This window comes from Monopterus albus, unplaced genomic scaffold, assembly GCF_001952655.1.
Source record: "Monopterus albus unplaced genomic scaffold, M_albus_1.0 scaffold126.1, whole genome shotgun sequence".
Lineage (NCBI taxonomy): Eukaryota > Metazoa > Chordata > Actinopteri > Synbranchiformes > Synbranchidae > Monopterus > Monopterus albus.
In genome coordinates this window covers 2,878,450-2,898,070 of record NW_018128006.1, presented here as the reverse complement: position 1 = coordinate 2,898,070, position 19,621 = coordinate 2,878,450, and the positions used below count along the sequence as shown (strand labels likewise).

The window sequence follows — 19,621 nt, the reverse complement described above, 5'->3', positions numbered from 1 at the left end:
GTGAGAGGACCCCGCATGTGTGCATCAGCTGTAACTACAGAGGCAGCGATTACATGGCCAAAACAAACAACGGCATTTGAGAAGGGCACTCTGTATGACAGAAAAGAGGTAACTGACGCAGTGACATTTTACCTGGCCAAGAATATTATTCCTCAAAGTTGCAGAAAAATGATGGTTTCAACATAGTTGATCCACAGTACAAGATACCCAGCTGCAAATGTTTTTCCAACAAGGCTATTCTACTGCTGTAGTACTCCACAACAGCAACTGATTTATGGTCTAGTCCCACTGCTGAATGTTATGTTATTTATTTGTATTAGATTTTGTTGCCTTGTAGGGTTTATTTTCTATATAGGGAAAAAACTTGGTTGTATTATGCACTGCTGTTCAGTAACTTGCAAAATAATCTTAAAATGCAACATGGAAAAAATTGTGAAATGATATTTTTGCCATATCATCCACCCCTAATTGCAGTAAAGCTTCTTTAAAGCAGTTATAAGTTAGAGAATCAAAATGTTTTACCAGAAAAAAGATTAACATCTACCATTAAGGCTGCTTAAAACTGCTAATTGATGCTAAGGCCACTTGAAAAACTAAAAGTAACTTGTCAGAGCTGGTTGTGCTATCCAGTTAGCTTGCTGTATGCACAATAAATTATGTGGTGATTAGTTGATCCAAAGAAAATCAATCGGTGCCTAGTCTGATAGCCATTTGACAGTTCTCAATGTAAGAATTTGCTGCTTTTCTTGGTCTTTCATGATAGTGAAGTGGGTTGTTTATTTTTCAATAAAAGAAATCAAAAATTGCGCTCTAGGATACTGTAATGGCATTGCAGCACATATAGCTTATGTACATATAAAGGTCTTGCATGGCTAAATTGTGATCAAACCATAGTGTTCCCTTGGTTTCGTATGACTAAAGTCTGGACTAAATTTCATCACATAATTGCAATGTCTACTATGCACTTTTTGTTTTTTATTCTGCTCTACATGATACATCTAAGCAGTTAACTTCGAGTTTTTTTTATTTATTTATTTTTTATTTTTTTAAAGCTTGCAATAAAAAGAGCCGATTGCTATACCGTTTCTTTATTGTTACTAGACAACCACAGAATCACTGTCTTTGGCCTAATGGTTATTTAAACATCTGGCCTATTTAAACATTTATATAAACATGAATCATTTATCTAAACAAAAATGTATATAATTATTGTCTTATCTGAACATAAAAATGGACTGGTCAAGCGTTCCTACCAAACACTTGAGGCGCATAAAGTGGAAAAATGAGAGGCACTCAGCAATGCAAAAGCAGCGATTAAAACACTTCACTCTGATTGCAAAAAGAGCCTATTGTTTTCAGTGACGTCAGCTAACGTGGCGATTCTTGAGTAAGGACATAATGTTTCTGGTTCAGTGCTGCACTGAGGCAAGCGGATTTAAGAGCAAAGTTGCAGTCCAACATTTTATTTAGTTTGTTAAAAAAGAAAAACGGGAACATCAGCACCCATTAGAATAATATTTAGGATTTTGTAAATTGCATTCATTCATAATATTAGCTTATTTCTTGTTACAGCCACAGATCATTGGTGAATGGGGCTCTCTGATAGCTTGCAGGTGACATTAGCAGTTATGATGCACAGGAGTCACAGAGGAGTAATGTCTATTCACAATATTACCCTGTAAGTTATACCAATATGTTAAAATCCAAGCAACCATTTTAAATAATTATGCAGTGTAGCTTGGTGAAGAGACAGGGAAGCTGTATTATGTATTTTTAGCTTAAAAACACATCTACGGAAATAACTAAGCAAGCTAGGTCCATGGGCAGAACACCACTACTGATGTTATCAGTTCACTGATTGCAGTCGTAAGCTATATTTAAGCCAGCTTACAAACACTTTAAACACTTTAACTGTTATTCACAGGAGCATTCTGCAGACTTGGTTAACATTGCTAAAAGGATGTTAGCATCTTATTTGCTATAGTGTATGCCTGTAAACAAAACTATGGATAGCATCCAGTAAAAAAAAAATAAATAATAATTCGTGTTTGTCACGTTTGGACTGTGATGGCAGTTGTTACCTTTGCAGATCTGCGGCTCCAGACTGAAGCTAGGAGTCCTCTGGTGTTTATGCTAGCTTTATGTTGGCTATGCTTGGCAGCCCCAGGCTTGATGCTCATGAAAAGAAGCGGGAGACAGACAGCTTTGCTCGACCCGGGACTTTATTCTGCCATGTCTCAGTGAACATATTTGCCCTCTTATGCTTTTGTATACTGCACTGCAAGCTTATCTAGATGCTTTTTCAGCTAACTGCTATAATATAGAGTGCTTTAGACTGTATTAACTCAGTGATTATGCTGACCAACAAAGGGAGGATGCACCCATCGGAGGAACAGTGGCCATTGTGTGACGTCATGTGAAAAGGGCCCATTAAAAAACGCTACCCCATGCTGCAAAAACAGGGTGGTCTCACCCTGAAATCTTGCCCAACCACATAAACAATGGCTGTCTCACTAGCTTTTCATGAACAGCGGTGTGTTTGAGCTGCATAGAGAGAGGATGTATGTGGTAGAGAGAAAGATTGAATTGAGCTTTTAAGAAATGTCCCAGAGCAGTCCCCTTCTTGCTGCTTTTACTGCATCATCAGCCCTCTTGTTCCTGCCTGGTTGTGTTTCAGTTACATTTACGATGCATCACTACCCCACAATCACTTGGATGGATACTCTCCCCACACACACACCAACCAGACAAAAAAAAAATGCATGTACAATATCATTTGGCCTCTATTTTGCATAATTAAAATGGACAAATTGGTTTTTTTTAAACCAAGAATGTTTTGATGTTTATTACCTCAGATTGAAATCTGAGTTATTTCATACTGAATAACTGCCAACACAGGGTGATCTGATTGTTGTACTTATCCATCCTTGCATTTAGTTAAGTAGGGCTACTTACATTAGTAAAGCAAGGAGATGTGGCAGGAAGGTCTGGACTGGGTGGACTCATCTCTATCCCCAGCATGAAGTTTGAATACATTTTCAACAGAAGGCAGAAAGGTAGAGGTTTGGATCAGGCCTGCCTATGGTTTATAAACTGCTAGATTTTATATTTTACATTACTGACTGGTCATATTGTTTGTGAATAAGCTGTGACTTAGACTCAAGGTGCGGAGCATAGTTAAGATTTTTGCATGAGAAAGCACAGGGGTCAGAGAATGCTTTTAAATATTGCAGAGTTTTCTTCTTTTTGATGGGGAGAAGAAGAAGAAACAAAGTAGCCTCTCTGAGTGCTTTGCTAAAGCCATTCTAGTTCTATCAAGATCTGTAAGTGCAGTCTCATTGTAAACCAGGAATAGTTTTGCAACCATTTGCCATATGACCCTTCTGACATTGACCTAGTTCCAACATATGTGACCATTTAAATATATATTTTTTTAAAAAGACACTTGGAAACAAGGCATGAACTAAATCATTCTTGCACACAGAACCTAATGGCTTATATAAACAGAATGCGATTCATTAATCTCGTATTTGCGTTTGAGGTTTCTCCGCCCTGAGCTGAAGATGTGTATATTCACATTAGTAGCTACGGGATAAATAGTTTTTCCTTAGCTTTCAGATTGCTATTTGTTTCACACATATATTGTCTTGGAACTACAGTCATATTCTTTCACACAGCCTGTATTTTCAAATCACGTGATGTTTATCTCTAACTGAAAGTATGCACATACACAGAGCTGCAGAACACATTGCTGTCTGAAGTTGTGTGTGATAATACACTGCAGACACCTAAATAAATGTGTCTTTTGACAAAATCACAGCTGAAACTAATTATCTCTTTGGCAAAATACTATAAAAGTAATGTGTTAAACTCCTCAGCATTAGGGGAAAAGCACAGCTCATACTTATCATCAGAATCTTTTTAAAGCATACTGGTTTAAAGCAAAGGTCATAGGTATAATTATTAAAGCCCCCATTTGAGAACACAAAGTTTTTAGAAAGTCAGTAGTATTGACCCTTTGTCAGTTTGAAGAGACCACAGGCTACCAAGCACACACACAGAAAATGTTACTCTCACAAACTCCACTTCCAAAGCAAATGGGATGAATGTGTAAGCTAGCATTTAAGTTGACTAAATTCACAAGTACAGAGTATCTCATCTTATACACAAATCCAGTTACTCTTTACACTTTGTACGCTAAACACTATATTTTAGGAATTTTTTTTTCCACATTAAATGTACTTTCATAGACATGCATAAATCAACATTTTTGTCAAATATAGTAAATTGTAATTGCTTTTCAAGGTATCGGGTTATTTGTTGTTACTGTTGCCTACCTGTTGGTTCCCTCTTGCATTCAGTAATCTACTCCCTATAGCTTAACAAAATGACTCATCTCATGGCATCCTCAGTGTTCTCAGCTTCTTGTGTCCAGTCAGTCTTATTTGTTATGCACAGACTGGACCTAATGTAAGTTTGACTGACCTAATTTAGTTTAAAATCTCAGCTTTGTTTTTTTTTTATTTTTATCATCCTTACATGTGTTTGTTTAACATAAGCCAGCCTGTCAGCATGTCCTTTGTAACTTCTTGTAATGTAGCTGATTGCATAGCCTGATTCAAAATCTGGATGGACACTGACAAGTGCAATGATAGTAGCAGAAACCACAGAGTGTATTTGTAAAGTGTGTGTGCTGTTGCCACATCCGCTGAATGTTTTGACAAAGGGAAGAGAGAGACAAGCACAGCTAGGGAAACACCCGTAAAAAGGAAGCGACTGCTTAGAGAGGCACTCACGTTAAGGTGGAGACAGCATGCTGACACAGATGATCAGTAGCTGAGGCACCGCCACAAACTACTGACTTGCAACAAAGACCAGGCCCATCTACATCCTGCTGTACTTCATAGTGTATGCTTCAAAGAGCAGCGAGTCAGCCACAACCTAAATGGCACTCTGAAGCACTAGAACAAAAGGTCCCACAGAGAAATGAGTTAGAAGGGACAGTGAGATGGAGGAGACGGGAAGCAGCATTCATGAAGGCAAGGGGTGGGGCAGCTGGTATCTCAACAGGAGGGTGTAAATTATTAAGGCCACCATTTCTACCCCACCTTTTGAGCACTACTTTGTGCTTAATACATGGCTGGCTGTCTGTTTCACAGCTGGGCAATATGTAAAACAAATAATAATCATGATCGTTAACACTGAATACATTGTAATAACTGATTACGTACTGCTGTACACACATTACATTCACATACACTTTTTATCAGCAGGGATATTCCAGTCCCCTTTTTTGTCTTGGACATTTTCCGTCATTTACATGAGCCCTCACATCACAAATGAAACAAAAACAATTTAGTTTGAAAACTGAAATGACCCTGCTCACATTACTAGCTGACAGTTATATCGGTTCAAGCTCTTTGTTACAATTTGTTTGTTTATGAACTCTGTCCTTCACTGTAATTTCCAGCATATGTCATCATTTTTAAATGCCAAGATTAGATTGTCAGCAATTTTAACTTGTTTTTAATTACAGAAGTAATTTCATGTGTGTGTACTGTTGGTGGATGAGCGCATTGGTAGTTCTATCAGTTTTCCCAAAGACTGAACATGTGTTCCAATGTGATTAGATTTTGTCTCATAAATAAAGGCTTAAAGTCCATTAAAGACCAGTTTTGACTTTGAAGAAGGCCTAATCAGGAAAAAAGATGCATTTTCAGATACAGCCTGATTAATCTGAACATGTTCTATAAAGGAGACAGGAATGGGAAATGATACAACTTTATTGGTATCAGTGCCATTATTTATTCTGCTTCTCTGGTTATTCTAAGGCTATGAAAGGCTTAAAGAAAAAAAACTACAAATTTGGGGACTGCACTATTCATTTTACCTCTCTGTGAAGCAGCAGGAAGGAGTTTTACCAGCTGGAAGATGGTGGGAGAGCGCAGCTAGCTGTAGCCTCAGAGCTATCTGTAGCAACAGTCTGCTGTCACTATCTAAAATAGATTAAATGAGGGAACATTTGTATAGCATAAATCTTTTTTTAGGCTTTTTGAGAAGAAAAGCTGTTAAGCCTGCCCATGTGGCCTTAATGTTATTATAACAGGATAGTTTCCCTTGCTAATGGATGTGATGCTTGGTTAGAAAGAGGTGGCACTTGTAAAGTGTCAAATACATGACATTCCCAGACTTTTAGTCCGGTTTGCGTCTAGAGATGTGTGAACATATTGCTGGGTGTTTACACAATTATTTAAAATGATCATTTTCAGACATTTCACATAGCACTGCTGCCACACTTTGAGCTGCTTCTTTGTCTCCACCATGGCTCCAGCACCGCAGATGCAGAGTTTGATGTGAGTTTTTGCGACGTGCAACTATTAAAAAAAAAAAAAAAATGTGTGGGAATCAATGATGTCTGAGGCAAGGCATGGATCAGGCAATTTGGGACCAGGCACAAGTAGATTACCCCACATTAAATTTTGAACTTAAATGAGCATTATACATTTTATAGCCAATTATTTTTTGCAGGCATATTGTGTGGATTGCATTATATTATGTAGCTTTTTCTATGCTGACTGCTGTACGATATTTATGGTGTTTTGTACTGTATATGCACACTTGTTGAGGTTATAATTGGCAGAAAAACTCTGTTTTTGGGAAGAAACTCTGTGCAAAGTAAGTGGAGGCTTCCTCTCCTCAGTCTTGAATGCTGGGAAGCTTACTGAGCCTGCTTCCCTTCACCAAGGGGTTAATTAGCAGCTCCTCTCCCAACTGTCCAATGCTTGTTCATTCTCATTAGTTAAATCCGGCCCTGTCCTCCAGCTTGCCTCTCTTGCATCTATCCTCTTGTGCAAAAGAACATCTCGCTGAACATCTCCCCACTTCTTGTGTCAACAGGGTGGGGCTTATTGTCTACCCTAGCCCCACTAGACATTTTGTGATTACTGTCTATTCACACCTGTTGCTCTGGGTTTATGTATAATTTTTTGTTTTGTTTTACATGAAGTTATCCTCAGGTCTTTAAATATATAAAAATTATCATTCACATTAGCCTCAATGTTCATAGCTTCAAAACTATATGAGAATTTGTTTAGGGTTAAACTAATTTAAAATTTAACACGGGTAACTATTTAAAATGAATTTGAAATTCTTAACCTTTGCTTTCTGCAGTCCAAAGAAATCACTGCCGTTATTTGTGAATCTTTTCTTGGAAATAACGTTTGTAGAGAGAGTCCACTGACATTATTTTCACATCACGTGCCCCATATTAAGAGGCACTGGCAAAAATGTTTTCTGATTAAGCAGCTCATCTAGCCAACATGGTGTGAAAATGAATGGTGCATGCACAATCATTGCTGTATGGGAAGGATAAATACCAGTGAAGTGTGTGTGCGTGTACGCGTGTGTGTGTGTGTGGAGTCAAATTACACTTCCTCTCTCTCCTTGTCACTGTGTTGTGCTTGAGATGTCGGAGCTGATAGGAGTGGCTGGAAAATGTGAAGACTGTTTCCCTCCTCCTCTTTCTCCTTCTCCTCCCCCACCACCTCTCTCAAAATAGCTGGCAAAAGTGGAGGCTCTATCTGTTGGGCTGCCAGTGGTTTCAGCACTCCCACCATCATTAAAAAAAAAAAAAAAAAAGGTCCTCTGATTTGCACCTCACCAGTTACAAGAACTGCCTTATCATGCTGTTTTATCAGTAGAAATACCTTTTAAATTTCATCATTTTCAAATTTGCTAGATCTTAAAGATTATAGCATTTTAGAGGCCAGGTTATTAATGAGCACTGAAGAGACCCGTAAAACACAGATTTGCAATTCAAAGCTGTCTGAAATTGAGTCTTTTTTTTAAAGGCCCAACCAGTGGAGTGTTCCTGACAGGCTGCATCAATCACCTGACTTCAGCCAAAAGTGATGACCAGAAATCCCCTAAAAAAGAAAGGTAAAGATAGCTGCAGTGCAGGCACAGTAGGGCATCACCAGAAAGGTTGTCAAACCCGTGTAATTGTAAATAGATTGCAGACTTCTTGCAGTTTTTGATGTCAGGTTTTAAACCAAATTTGATTTAATATGTTAGATTTTGTTTGTTCCACTAAAACCCAATGTGGATTCATACACCCTTGGAACACTTTTTTTGCTTTGGTTGTACTCGAATGCTGAGCCCCACAACATGCCCCTTGTTTAAAGGATAAGGTCATTCACTTTTTATATTAATAGTGTTTTCAACGATCCCCATACAGAGACTAAAACCATGAATGAGCTGCCTCTACTCACATTTAATGTCTGTCAGTCTCCAGCCTGGATTAGCTTATTTGTCTGTGTGTTGTTTAAAAATGATTAAAAAACACATTTGTGAAAACGCACCGCTGCACTGGGTGACAGGTTTATTTATTACAAAACACCAGACCTGCATACTGGTTAAAAAATGTTGCCCCAAAAGCTCCAAAAAGCCAATAACCTTTTATGGCATCTGAATTATGCAAGAGTCAACTGTGCACATGTGCACTGCAGACTTCACCATCATACTGTAGTTCATGGTCCATGGCAAAGCTCTACATCAGGAGCCATGTATGTTTTGGAGAGCAGGATCTGTGACCCTTTGCAGAGTTGGGCAAACTTATCAGAAGGTCAACACAGTCTTTTCTTTCCTTTTTTTATTTATTATTATTATTTTTTTTTTTTTTACAAAGAACACTTGACAACAGACACCTAAGTTTCTTAGGTGTTAAAAAAAAAATTCATCAGCTGTGTCTGAATGCCAAGTGCTCTGTCACACTACTCACTGTGATGCTTCAACACTCCTATGGTAAAGCTTAATTGTGCCATCATCAAATGTTACTTCAGCTGTGATGTTTGTAATAATTTGAACACAAATGATAGAGTAGGAGTGTTGGAGATTCATTCATACACTGCAGTATATAAAGTTGAACCTATATGCTTAATCAACCTGTGGGACTCTCTCCTTGGCCCAAAGCACCTTCTTTGAATGTTCAGGTGTTACAGTTTGGTATGCATTTGGGAATATTTGCTGATAACTGTTGAAAAGTCCACAGGTGGGTTTCATTATCATTATGCAGAGTGATGGTACAGAAAGGATAAGAATTAGCCAGTGATATTAGCATGAGATGTTTTTCAGAACCAAGATTAGGGGGTTAAAGCGCCTTGCTTAGATGCAGACCTGTTTAGCACCGCCAACCAATCAGATGGCTGGTTGCTACTGAGATGTCAGGCGTTTGAAAGATAAGGTATTCATTCAGAACATTTCAACGCTCCCAGGAGAGAGAACATATATTGAAACAGGGAGGTAAGGATTGTTTACCATACAAATGATATTGTGGTTAGCTTGTCAGATGGGCAGGATGTTAGTGTTTCTTTTAACAAAGCTTAATTTCTAAAATTGTGTGGATAATTGGTCCTTGAGTGAGAGGAGAGAGAGAGAGCATGCAATGAAGACAGTTCCTTAATTGACTAGATGTATTAACTGTTACTTTGCAGAGTATTTTCTGCTGACTAGCTGTGACTTCTAAAACAATTAAATAGTAATGATTTTACCAGCTACAATGCATCTTCAATCAATGTGAAGGGTGCTTCCAAGCCTTTAAGCCAGAGTTCATTATTGTTACAATAGTATTTTTATATCTAGAATGTTTTCTTTTTATGGATTGTGAAAGTGTCGGTGCTAAGAGCGTCAACCAGTGGATTGGGGTCAGGGGCAGGATAGCCACTGCGTTTAGGATCATCAGCAGGTTTTGTATTAACTGGATTTAGCTTGAGGAGCTGAATCAACTGTGTCCCAGGATTACAAGGATGACATTGGAGGAGAGTTTAGAGGCCAGAGAATTGACAGCTTTAGCAGACCCTGCCCATCAGCTGGCCTCCTTGGGGTTCCAGTAATGTAACGAAACTCAAGCTGGTCTCTTGGTCTGCCTTGCTGTTTTTTTTGTTTTGTTATTTGGACTCTTAATCCTTGCTTTGTTTTGACAGTCAGTAGAGGATATGTTTTGGTCCCTTATGATTGAGGTTTTTTGTTGTCGTTTTTTTTTAATGACCTTTTTGATTATTTACTTGGTCTGGCTGTTGAGGAATGTTTATCAGCATCTTAGTGTGTCCAGATGTTTGCCCAAGGGTTTGCTGCTGTTAGGGATGGGAGAGAGAACATAAACTTAACATCCTCAAAATTTTTATCTTAAGCCTAAAGTTAGCTGCCTAGTGCCTGTTGCTAGGTAACAGTTTGAAGTTGGCAAGGACAAGTCTTGAGCAATCTAGAAAGTGTTGGTCTGTTGTGATTCCCTGTGACTTTGTCTGCCTCTTAAAGATTAGATTTAAGAGACACTGAGCCGCAGCTGCATTTTGTTGAAGTAATTCTATCCATAATATCATCAAAGACTAAACAAATTCTCTTTTTAACACTTGGTCAATATCTTGCATGCAATTGGGTGTACTGGAATTCAGAGGAAAAAAAACAGTTTAAGTTACTTAATTGTACTACTAACGCACAGAAATAAGCAGTATGTGTTATGTATGTTGAGCCGCTTTATCACTTATCTCCTTTAGATCAGCAAGAGTCTAGGCAGCGGAGCGAAGCACACCATTAGTAGAGGAAAATGAGTGAACTGGATCAGCTACGCCAGGAGGCTGAGCAGCTCAAGAACCAGATCAGAGTAAGTCCTTCACTGTTATCAAGTCTCCCTGTATATTTTTCCTGTTAATGGACAAATACATAGGCATTTTGTTCATTAACAGGTTTAGTGTTTGAGAGGCGGATATTCTAATTGGTGCAGATGAAAGCAGACTTTTCACTAAGCTTCTTAATTAACACTGTTATAAAGATATAGCGCAAAAAAAAAAAAAAAACATTTAGTCAAAGTTAGACTGCTGGTTAAAGTACTACTACAAAACAGGTTGGTTAAGTGCTTGGTTATGGAAAAGCCTTAATCAGTATTGTCTTGACTGGCTCAAAGGATCGTATTCCTTGAAATGCTGTAGATCAGCCACCAAAGGCAGTTGTGGGATTCCATCATGAGACAATGTACAACATTTCCTTGGTAACTGCTGTGACATTTAGCTGTCTGTTAAAGCTTTTACAGGGTTTTCCATTAACATAAGTTATTTGCAACTGAGTGAGAATTATGGTGACACTGTCATCTGTAAATATAAACTTCATCTTATCACCAAATCTTTGTGTTATAAAGACTAATTTCACCAACTAATGGCTGCTGTGTTTCAGGATGCCAGGAAAGCGTGTGCGGATGCTACCCTGTCTCAGGTAAGAAATATGTTTATGCTATGATCATAACTGTCTATCTTATTTTCTATACCGCTTAGTCCCAAACGGAGTCGCAGGTGGGCTGGAGCCAATCTCAGCCGACATCAGGCGAAAGGCGGGGTACACCCTGGACTGGTCGCTGGTCCATTGCAGGGCCTGATCATAACTCAACATTGTTATTTAGTTATGATAAAATATACAATTAAATGTTTTTAGCTGCAGGTGAAGTTGGAGTGAACGATTTGAAAAGACTCCATTCCTTATGTTTTTGTCATATCTTTGTCTTTATCAAATAGAAGTGCCACCTAAGTAAGCTTAACTACTAGAGGTTTTTGTTCAAACAGCAGAAAAACATATTTCTCAGGGTGACTTTTTCTTCTGATTGAATCTCATTTAGATCACAGCTAACATTGACCCTGTTGGCCGAATTCAGATGCGCACTAGACGGACACTGAGGGGGCATCTGGCTAAAATCTATGCCATGCACTGGGGCACTGACTCGAGGTAATTTCATTCAATTCCATTACGACCTTTTAACTAAGTATTTCATCTCATCAGCCCAGCACCGCTTGCCTAAATGCAGGAAATGGATATAAAAGCATGCTTGACTGTCTTTGCTTGTTATTTCTCCAAAGGTGCTTTGTCAAATCATGACACTCCACAGTAGCAGACTCTTGCATCCAAACACAGGTCTTTTTCTTTACATCATTCCATATCAATCTGTTAGATGAGCTGGTGTAACAATGCAATAGTAAGGTATTTGTGCACATACAACGCATTGTTGTTGAATGCACATCATGTATGCATCAGTCACTTTGAGTGTGTCCACAGTGTTGTGTGTCTGTCTGCTGCTTGTGTACATTGGGGGTTGGGAATGTGGGTGAGAAAAATACTCAAAATGGAGTCAGTCTTTGTTCAAGCTGTGGTAAGGCTAATAGCTAAGGCAGATGAAGCACATAAAGCCTTCTCCCCAGAGCTGTACACACCTCTCACCTCAGCAACCAACAAGTTAATGACTGTGGTGCCGGAGTGCGTCAGTCCACAGAGACGCTACTGTAAACTGCTATGTCGCCTCATCATTCTCCCAATCAAAATCCTAAGAAAAAGTCTAGCACTGTGTTTACCCACAGTCAGCTTCTCCTGTTTGTTTGTTTCATCAGTTAATATTTCACCTCCCAGTAGAGCTGGGGTATTTATTAGACTATCTGGTGCTGAGATGCAACCACCCAGAAAGGTCACATTAAGATGTTTTGACCTGTCTAAATTTAACTTCTAAATGCAACTTCCAGGTTATATGTTGAATGGCAAAGGAATCAACAACTTCTAGTTGAGTTTGTCACTATTAATATTAGAAATGCACTGTAGCAGTTTTCTGAACCAACTTTTTTTTGTTGACCTGCCAATTCTGATTTTTTGATTTCCGATTTTCTTTCTAAAGTTTTACATTTCCACGTTTCTCTTTTTTACACAAACCTCCAACTAAAAATGAAATGCAATATTTGTACTTCTCTAAATATAAATTGGTGCAACAGGTAATAGAAACATTGGGATTCCAATGCACAAGTGAACATGAGCACAAGCCTCGCTTGAGGTGAAGACAAGATTCTACATGCTGCACATGCCATATCCTTTTTGTGGGTGTCACTGCATGCATGTTGTGGACTGTTGTGCATTTAAATCTGATTGGCACAGAATTGTAAATCTCAGCAATCAGTCCGTCAGTGATCAAGGCCAATCACTGAGAAAACCGGCCATCTCCAATCTCGGATGATCAATCGGTTCATCTCAAATTAATATGGCAGATGCACAGTACTATGTTACTGCTGATCATCTTTTATAGTAACAATCTTTTCAGCAAACAATTTTGATGTCAGAACCTTATTAATCGGACAAACAGGTTTGCATTCAGTGATTGTATCCAACATTACTCAATATCTGTAGCCATATCGCTACCGTAATCTGTCAAGGGTTTAATTTCAGGGTACATTTACACGGAAACGCTCTTGACTGTAAACGCATAGTTTCGTTAAAATGATTGCTGTGTAGACGGGAAGTATTTGCGTTGACATGAAAACAGTGAAAACGAATAAAACGATGTCTGAGCATGCGCATTACCCTTGAAGACGATGGCGTCATTAGCGACTTCTAGGACAGCCAATATCTACTTTCCTTGCTGAGGAGTTTGCCTCCACGGTGGATCTAAAAACATGAGACCTACGAAGTTACCAACATTATTTTGTTGGTCGCAGCAGTAGTAAAGGAGCAGTTGTACTAATGCTAATAGGTTCATTAGCATCTGTGTGTAGCATGAAAGCCTATAGTTTGCCATTGTTTATGTTGATGTCGCAGTCAGTGTGACACTATCAGTAGCTGACGTGGGGCGTCATCGTTTCGTAAACATATGCGGATTATAACGTTGACACGAAAATGTTTTAGCTGGCGTTTTGAAACTCTCCATTTTGGGACCCGTTTTAAAAAGTCTCCGTTTTCGCTACCCGGCTAACCTGTTTCCGTCTAAACGGAAGGCCAAAATGCATACTAAAGTAGGCGTTTACAGTCAAGAGCGTTTCCGTGTAAACATACCCTCAGTCCATTATAGTTTCAAACATTTTTTTCAGGTGTAAACAAGTTAGTTTTTTTTTTTTTGTTTTTTTTACTAAAACTGTGGTACAGTAGTGCTTTGTGTGTGTTAACAGAATGAACTTGAGTGTAGAACTTAATAACCATGATCCTCAAAAAATATGGCTCGACTGATAAACAGGTTCTGTTTCAGTTGTCTTTTGTTTCTTGGCTTTGCAATTAAGATTTTTCTTAAGATTGTCAAAGTATTCAATCATTTTATTGTATATAATCTTTACATATTACACCCAGTACCACAACTGCAGTGAATTTGAAACATGTATATAAATTAGGCCTGGGAGCCAGAGTACTTTTGGTTGAGCATAGAAGCCATATACATTAACTGAAGTTCATAACAGGAATGGAGAATGATGGATGGAGCCTGTGCATCTTAGGCTTTTCCTTTTTTGGGGTATAATTTAGCCTTACATGACAGCTGCATTTGGCTCTGTCACTTGGTAGTTAACATACAGTTACTCAAACAACTCTAATGAGAATTGTGATTTTAAAATTTGGTTTTTGCTCAGTTTTACATGATTAGAGGAAAACAGTAATTGAACATGGCTTGAACTGTTAATCTTTCACAACACGAGGTTGCTGTTCCCAGCATTGTTGATGTTAGAGCCCCGTTCTTCCCAGAAAGTGAGGATGTCTTACAATGGGCTTTGATTGTTTGAATTTCATGGTTCATTTTAAGCCAGGGAGGGTGATACTTTATTTTCTTTTAGACTAGAATTCCCAGCACAAGCCATTCTGTCCCTGGCTTATTATTTGTTGGAGTGTGCACATGTGAGTGTGTTCCTATTGGCCTGGTAGTTAAGATTTGCAGAGCCTCAGTAGGCTTTGGTGTGTTCACACCTTTTCCTGTTCCTGTGTGCACTGGGGCCATTGCTGTGGTTACTCTTGTTGGATTCACCCAGATAACAGAGGTACCTGACAGCCACCTCCAGGAGGTGAAAACTGGGTTTGTAACACTTCCTGTTAGAATAAGTGTGCTTATGACACAGACTGTGCAGGTTGTGTTTTTGAGAGACATAAAATGTTGAAAGTAATTAAATGATCTTGAAAGTTATTTACACAGTGTTGGACTGAAATGAATCTGTCTCAGCTCCCCATTTTAGGATTAGTACGATCCATCCTGCAGAATACTGAGACATTGATACAGCAACAGTTTTAAGTGTTTAAATTCATAAACATGACTGAGTTTTTCCCCCCTAAAACAAATCTCTAGTCACATCTTTGTTGAACATCTCAGCATGTAGCTTCGAGGATACATTGTCTGCAAGCCCCTTTGGTTGGCTCCGTACTCGTGTCATATTTGGTTTAAAATGAAGATAATCACTGAGGTTAAGGTGCTGAATTTAAGAGCGGTATAACAGTGAATGGATTGTAACTTTTTATACAATTCATATACTGACTTTATACATCTGCTATACGAAGTCCCCTAATTGTTGTTAAACAGAAGACATCCCCTCTTATTGTCAGTCTCTGGTATTTGCATTAGCACTGCACGGATGTCAGGAACTGAATCCCAATATGTTACTGCAACCGGTGTATAGTCGTTCTTCTCATTTGTCTGCTGCTTCCAACTGACATCAAACCTTTCCTCATGTTGTAAGGGATTGATCATTTTAAATTAATCTGTAGCTTGAGCTGTCTTAACCTTTTTTTTTTTTTAAATCAGGCTTTTGGTCAGCGCCTCCCAGGATGGCAAGCTCATAATCTGGGACAGCTACACCACAAACAAGGTAAAGTACCATAGTCCAGAGAACTGAAAAAATATCAATGGCCTGTTAGTAATGTATTTTATCATACATTTGGAGGAAAAAATGCAAGCTTTGTATAGTTTTTATCTTGTATGTGTGGACATTTCAGAATATGCATTGAATTCAGAAAGAATTCCAGGTGTTTTCAGCTATTGAATGTGTAAACCACATTATCAACAATTCTTTACTTTGTGTTTGGTTTTTTTGGTTTTTGGATGACTCGGTGAGCAGTAATAATTCAAATCATCCAGCAATGAAGCCATAAAAGCTAATGTTGGTATAGCAATAGAATAAAATGAAGCCTTAAGATGCTACCATGATATATTACTTAGACCTTATTTAGACTTGGTATTAAAATGCTTCTCAGTGATCCGAATACAAATGGACAGCAGAGACATCACTGTTCACACCTGTCAATATACATGTATCTCCAGGTTGCCTAGCTGACCACTTGTGTTCAGATTTCACCACTACTGTGACACTGGCTTAAATATCAAAAGGCCATGGGCACAATTATTATGATGACAATCTGTTACCAGATGAGCGCCACTAGTCTCCCAAGTTGCGTCTTTACCAGATCAGTCTGAATGCTCACAGAGCAACCACTCGTCCTGCATTCATGATGTTTTCCTTTAACTGCCTTGTTGAAGAAGCATTAGCATTTATACTACAAACGATACAATGTGTGGTCAAATTCGTCCCAGACCACCTTGGCATGTGGCTTCAGTGATAGGAATACAATCCATCTTGGTGGTTGTTTATACTTGCATTTAGCGCTGTCCACTTGTGATCCGATTTCCCAGGATGCATTTTATAACCAAATATAAATGGGGTCTTAGTCCATCAGCTTGCCCAAAGACTGTTTGTTCTACAACCAAAAAGGCAAAGCAGTCTTTGTTATGAGGTTAATTACCTGTGATACTATGTTGCTCAAAGGCAGAACTCACTATGCTTTAGTCTTAAAAGCGGCGTTAAACTTTACAGACCCACAATTTAAGATCATCATCAAATAAGATTTTTAAAAATTGCAAAAAACTAGAGATGTGAGGCTTGACTGATGCCAGAATAATACGTTGAAGTAGTCTAAATATGAAAAGAGGTGTTTGTTTTACATTCATCAGATTTCAAAATGACCTGGTAAATGGTTTTAAGGTTAACCACTGTCTTTAACTATCAGAGCTCCACATTTCTGGCAGCTGTTGTTTTTTTAAACAGGCAAAATGCTGAGTTCATTATAAAACAATTCACAAGTGTCTGAGGGTGCCAAGTAATGCTATTTATAGTGGCTGTTGTGCCCCTGAAAGGTTAATATTGCAGACAGACTTTGTCACATGCCCTCCCCTCTCTCACTCTCTCTTTCACCACCACCACCACCCCTCTCAGTACATACTATCTAATATTAAATCTTGCTCCTCTCTTCCAGGTCCATGCCATCCCTTTGCGTTCCTCCTGGGTGATGACGTGCGCCTATGCCCCTTCCGGGAACTACGTCGCCTGTGGGGGCCTGGATAACATCTGCTCAATCTACAACCTGAAGACCCGTGAGGGAAATGTGCGTGTCAGCCGTGAGCTGGCTGGGCACACAGGTAGGTTGGACACATGAATTAATATTTTTTTATGGTCAGATCAATGTGCTGAATACCTATATTTATGTAAATACACTCAGGTGGTGAGTATCCCAGTTCTGATCATATTCGGCATATGTGGAACACAGGCAAATCTGGTTATGCCTGGTTCAGACTACATGATTTTTCTTTTTGTCTGATAAGAGGATCACTGTGTCAGAATATTATAGAGACATAAATTCTTGGCATGCTGTGACACATTGGTACCAGCAGATCACAGCCTGCCACCATTCATGGCTTGCATGAAGAGGTACCGTGACCCAGGAGAATGTAAACAGAATAGCATTGGAAGGTGTGTGGTACTGGCTGCTATGTTCAAAAAAGAAGGATTGTCTGTCATTCAAGGAGAACTTGAGGTAGTTGTTAAAGATAAGTGTTTAAAAATCAAGTTTATGCAGCCAATTTGTAGAAAATACCTAAAGGACAAAAGTATAAAATGATGCAGCAGCCAGTCATGTTTAGCGTTTGCATTTTCACACTGACGTTTTATGTAGCTTTTCCTTTGGGTGGAGAGGAGATCATACCCATCCACCATTAATTTGGAAAATATAGTGAGTGTAGCTTCTATCAGGTGGTGCAGATGGGGAAACTAGATGGACTGATGAAACACAGTATGTGCACTTTTTTGTGAACCCTGAAAGATGCTAGTCACAGAGTACATGTCTTCATAAAAATAGGAGCTGGTGGAGCTGTATCCAAGATAGTGTAATGAAAGTGTTAAGCACTTACAGGGCTCCAGACTGCGAGTGATCACTCGCATTTTGCAACCAAATTTATTTGCAGTTGACTTTTTTTCAAACATATACATATTGTAGTGCTTGATACAGGTGTGCCAAAGTAATGCTGAGTCCATGTGGTTATATCACTTATAGAGGATGACGATTCTTGATGTCTGTGGGATCGGAGAGCACAGTCATCCAGCTGAGGCTTGCACCTTTGCCCTTTATGCTCTGAAATCCCTCCAGATTTCTTAAATCTTTTAATCATGTTATGCACCGTAGAGGGTGTCATATCCACATCCCTTCCTATTTTTGTCTGAGGAACATTGTTTTTAAACATGTCAGTTTTCTCAAAATATGTATGCATGTTGGCAATATGTATGTTGGCAAACCAGCAGTCCTCAGCCCATCTTTGCTTTTAAAGACCTAGGCCTTTTCTGGCTGTCACTCTTGTACCAAATCCTGATTGCATTCACCTGTTGACATCACCCGTTTCAAATGGAACCATCATTTCATTGTTTTACCTCATTACTGGCCCTGAAATGCAGCCATCCTAACTTTTTTGGAATGTGTTGCAGCATCAGGACTGAAGTGAGTTTATTTTGAACAAAGAATAAAGTTGATGAGGTACCACATCAAATAATGCGCTGCTGTATTGTTAATGTAATACAGGACACAGATGATTTAAAAATCACTATTTTCAGTTTTAATTTTACATACTGTCCCAACTTTTTTTGATTTGGGCTTGTACTTCCCCCTTATCCAAGATGGGGAATTTAATAAAATAAATAGAACATATAAACACTACTGATTTCTTGCTGATGAGCCTACATCAAGACTATTTTTGTCTAGTACATTTCTGCCGTCAGTCGACCTGGTGAAGAAGACTGTGCTGTCCTCCTGCTGACAGATAGCTGTTCTGATGAGAGATGCTGCATGGAGGTCTGACTCAGTGTGGATTAAACAGATCAAACGCTTAAGTTAATGCATATGCCTCGCTCACACCTAGCGAAGTCCCAGTTTGAAGTTGGTGGTGGTCAAAACCCACTATCAAGTCTTTCTTTAAGTAGTAGGCTACTTGAGTTAAAAAATGAGCTGGCACTAGCCAGATACATGAGAGAGCTGAACTGCACATAAAGTCCAACACAGACATCACCAAAGAGCAGAAATTCTTCTCCAGAAGAAAACCAGGCTACAGATGAATCACATACACAAGCAGCAAAGAATGTACGCACTTCATTGGTTTATACTTCAGTTGAAATATAATAGCCTAATCTTATCATCATGTTGACTGCTAGGCTATACAGCACTACAGTGACAAAATAAAAAGAGCTGGAAACTTGTTCCAGAAGATTTTTTTTTTTCCATTTACTGTGTTTCATAAGTTTCCCCCTCTCTGAATTCATTATAAATACAGGCTATGCACTTTGAATGGTGAGATTCTTTTGCTTTACATTTGCTTTACATTGTAAAACATTGTCACCAAATCTGGCACTGGTGCCACCATCTGAGAAACTTGGTAGCAAACTTCTTCCGGGTTGCAAGGGAGAGCAGACGTTTACTGCTCCTGTCTGTTCTACGATTTTTCACATCTTCTACATTTTCAAGTCTTTGAACAAATTCTACAACT

At 38.8% G+C, this 19,621-nt stretch overlaps 1 protein-coding gene across 3 annotated transcripts in view; it reads left to right on the top strand.

Moving 5' to 3' along the window:
- LOC109967164 (guanine nucleotide-binding protein G(I)/G(S)/G(T) subunit beta-1) overlaps positions 1 to 19,621 on the top strand; it is a 42,504-nt gene that overhangs the window by 11,793 nt on the left and 11,090 nt on the right. The window contains exons 2-7 of one of the 3 annotated variants that reach the window (XM_020612537.1): positions 7,851 to 7,938; positions 10,551 to 10,657; positions 11,224 to 11,262; positions 11,660 to 11,766; positions 15,566 to 15,629; positions 17,071 to 17,233. In XM_020612537.1, coding sequence (XP_020468193.1) covers positions 10,601 to 10,657; positions 11,224 to 11,262; positions 11,660 to 11,766; positions 15,566 to 15,629; positions 17,071 to 17,233 — 430 coding nt within the window. In that variant the 5' untranslated portion in view covers positions 7,851 to 7,938; positions 10,551 to 10,600. Of the gene's footprint in view, positions 1 to 7,850; positions 7,939 to 9,279; positions 9,301 to 10,550; positions 10,658 to 11,223; positions 11,263 to 11,659; positions 11,767 to 15,565; positions 15,630 to 17,070; positions 17,234 to 19,621 lie in introns of those variants that run through there. The other 2 variants (XM_020612538.1, XM_020612533.1) reach the window with 2 other exon arrangements.